General features: G+C 37.2%; 1 protein-coding gene across 1 annotated transcript; it reads right to left on the bottom strand.

Annotated features, from left to right (window-relative positions):
* Positions 1–892: 892 nt before the first annotated feature.
* On the bottom strand, positions 893–1,914 carry LOC128657382 (casein kinase II subunit alpha-like). The gene is given in 3 exon segments (XM_053711713.1): positions 893–1,637; positions 1,640–1,809; positions 1,811–1,914. Coding segments are annotated over 3 exon segments (933 nt in total). The 5' UTR covers positions 1,900–1,914; the 3' UTR covers positions 893–963.
* Between the last annotated feature and the right edge of the window lie 324 nt (positions 1,915–2,238).

The raw sequence follows: 2,238 nt of genomic DNA, 5'->3' as shown, positions 1-2,238 counted from the left end.
AATATATGCGTTTCGGCCGTGGCCTTTATCAAGATGCCCAAAAGGTCCGTTGGTAGTATTTTTAAAGGTATAGGTAGTGTCTTATTGGTGGAAGTTGATTCAGGCTCTAGCCTATCATAACAGTCCATGGTTGTGTTTAATTATATATCAGATGAGAGAGTTTCACAGGTCTAAAATCAGCTTGTAACATACAGCAAATCTTGATTACTGACAATATTTTTAAAAACATATTAGGCATAATGAAATTAAACATTAGATTTATAAACTTTCTCTTGAATAAATGAATCTAAAAAACGACTTGTTAACTTATGTTTATGTAGAATATTAAGTGAAAAAAATTAGTTAGTATCAGTTTGACGAAACTGGAGTATTATTACATAAACCTGAGTCGGTTTTAAAAAACAACAGTCTTTAAGGAAAATTTTATGTCAAGAATGAAGTATAACATCAAGTTTTTCATGTGTTCGTGAACATTATTTTTAAAAGTCTAAACTAATGTTTTTAATAGTGTCAAATATCGGATTGTCTATGTGAATTAGATGTGATTTGTAAAGATATTGAGTCAGAATTAACCCCTAAATAATTTTACTTGTATTTCTTTAAAACTCCAGAAAATATTAGATCTGGCTAAGTATATTTGTCTAGACAATAAGAGTAAATTGCGTAAGGGGGAAAAAACGTTTTTCTTCTTTTTTCGCTTGTGAACATGATATATCAAATAATTATTTTGTAATCATATGCACATAGATTTACTATATATATATATATATATATATATATATATATATATATATATATATATACACAAATGTGTACATTAAATAATCTTTTTTTATATATATAAAACAATTTTGAAAATAAACATATATGAAAGAGTTGTTTATACTGGCACAAAGAGATTCCTGACATCATACTGGCGCTGTTGACTGGGGAACTACCACTGGGCAGATTGGAGGGGCCCATTCAGGATTGGTCCTTCACAATTGGGTAGAAGTATGGGTGGTCCATGGCTTCACGAGCAGTAAGTCGTGTCTGATGGTCATACCGCAGCAGTTTATCCAGAAAATCCAGAGCCTCTGGACTTAACAGGTGCTGGTTTTCACTGTGTACAAAGTGTTCCCATCGTTTTCGAGAATGCCTTCCAAGTATGTCACTGAAGCGAGGATCAAGTTCAGTTTTGTATTTGTCAATAAAATCATACAGATGTTCAGCTCCCAGAACTTTGGCTACTCTCACCAACTGGTCATAGTTGTCATGTCCATCAAAGAATGACTCCTTCCTGAAGATCATACTGGCCAGCATGTAGCCCAAGCGCCACATGTCTAGACTGTAGTCATACATCTGGTAATCTACAAGGAGCTCAGGTCCTTTGAAGTATCTGGAGGCAACTCGCACATTGTACTCCTGCCCAGGATGATAAAACTCAGCCAGACCCCAATCTATAAGGTGCAGCTTTCTGTGTTCATGATCAATCATAACATTGTGAGGCTTTACATCTCTATGCATTATGCCCATACTGTGACAATAGTCCAGAGCCTTTAATATCTCATACATGTAGAATCTAATATCGTAATCTGTGAGAGTCTGATACAACTGCTTGAAATCTGTATTGTTCACATGTTCGAAAACCAGAGCCGAGTCCGGGACACTGGGTCTTTTACTATGTCTGCAAGAGTAATGATGTTTGGCCCTCCCCGCAAGTTTTCCAGAATCTTGATCTCACGCTTGATTTTCTTCTTCTTCACAGGCTTTAGAATTTTCACAACCACCTTCTCATTATTTGTGATATTAATGGCTTCAAAGACTTCACCACGTGGGATCATAGTCCCAATATTCACGAGGTCTGTGTGTGTTCACGTCCATGTATACACGGGCCCGACTTGGCATAGGTCCCAACATAGCTGAGCAGTTGGCGGCCACAGAAAAAAATTGAAAAGCCACAAACGGTAGGAAGCAGACAGGAATTTGTCACCGCACCTGCTCCTCCCACTTCTACGGCCACCGCTTCTGCCGGGATCACACAGACAATATGGCGGAGCCACACAGCCCAGACCTTATTATTAAAGGGACAGTCTAGGTTCAAAACTTAAACTTTATTACTTATTGTTACATACCAGACAAGCATATTGCAATAGGTTCCACATCTATAAACTTGTAAGAAGTACATGAAACTTTTAAATAATCGTTTGTTAGCAGCCGAAAATGGCCTCCAAGCTTCGCCCACAGCTTTCTTCTTGT

Source organism: Bombina bombina, chromosome 4, assembly GCF_027579735.1.
Source record: "Bombina bombina isolate aBomBom1 chromosome 4, aBomBom1.pri, whole genome shotgun sequence".
Lineage (NCBI taxonomy): Eukaryota > Metazoa > Chordata > Amphibia > Anura > Bombinatoridae > Bombina > Bombina bombina.
Note: the sequence above shows the minus strand (reverse complement) of the source record. Positions and strands in the feature narration are given on the sequence as shown.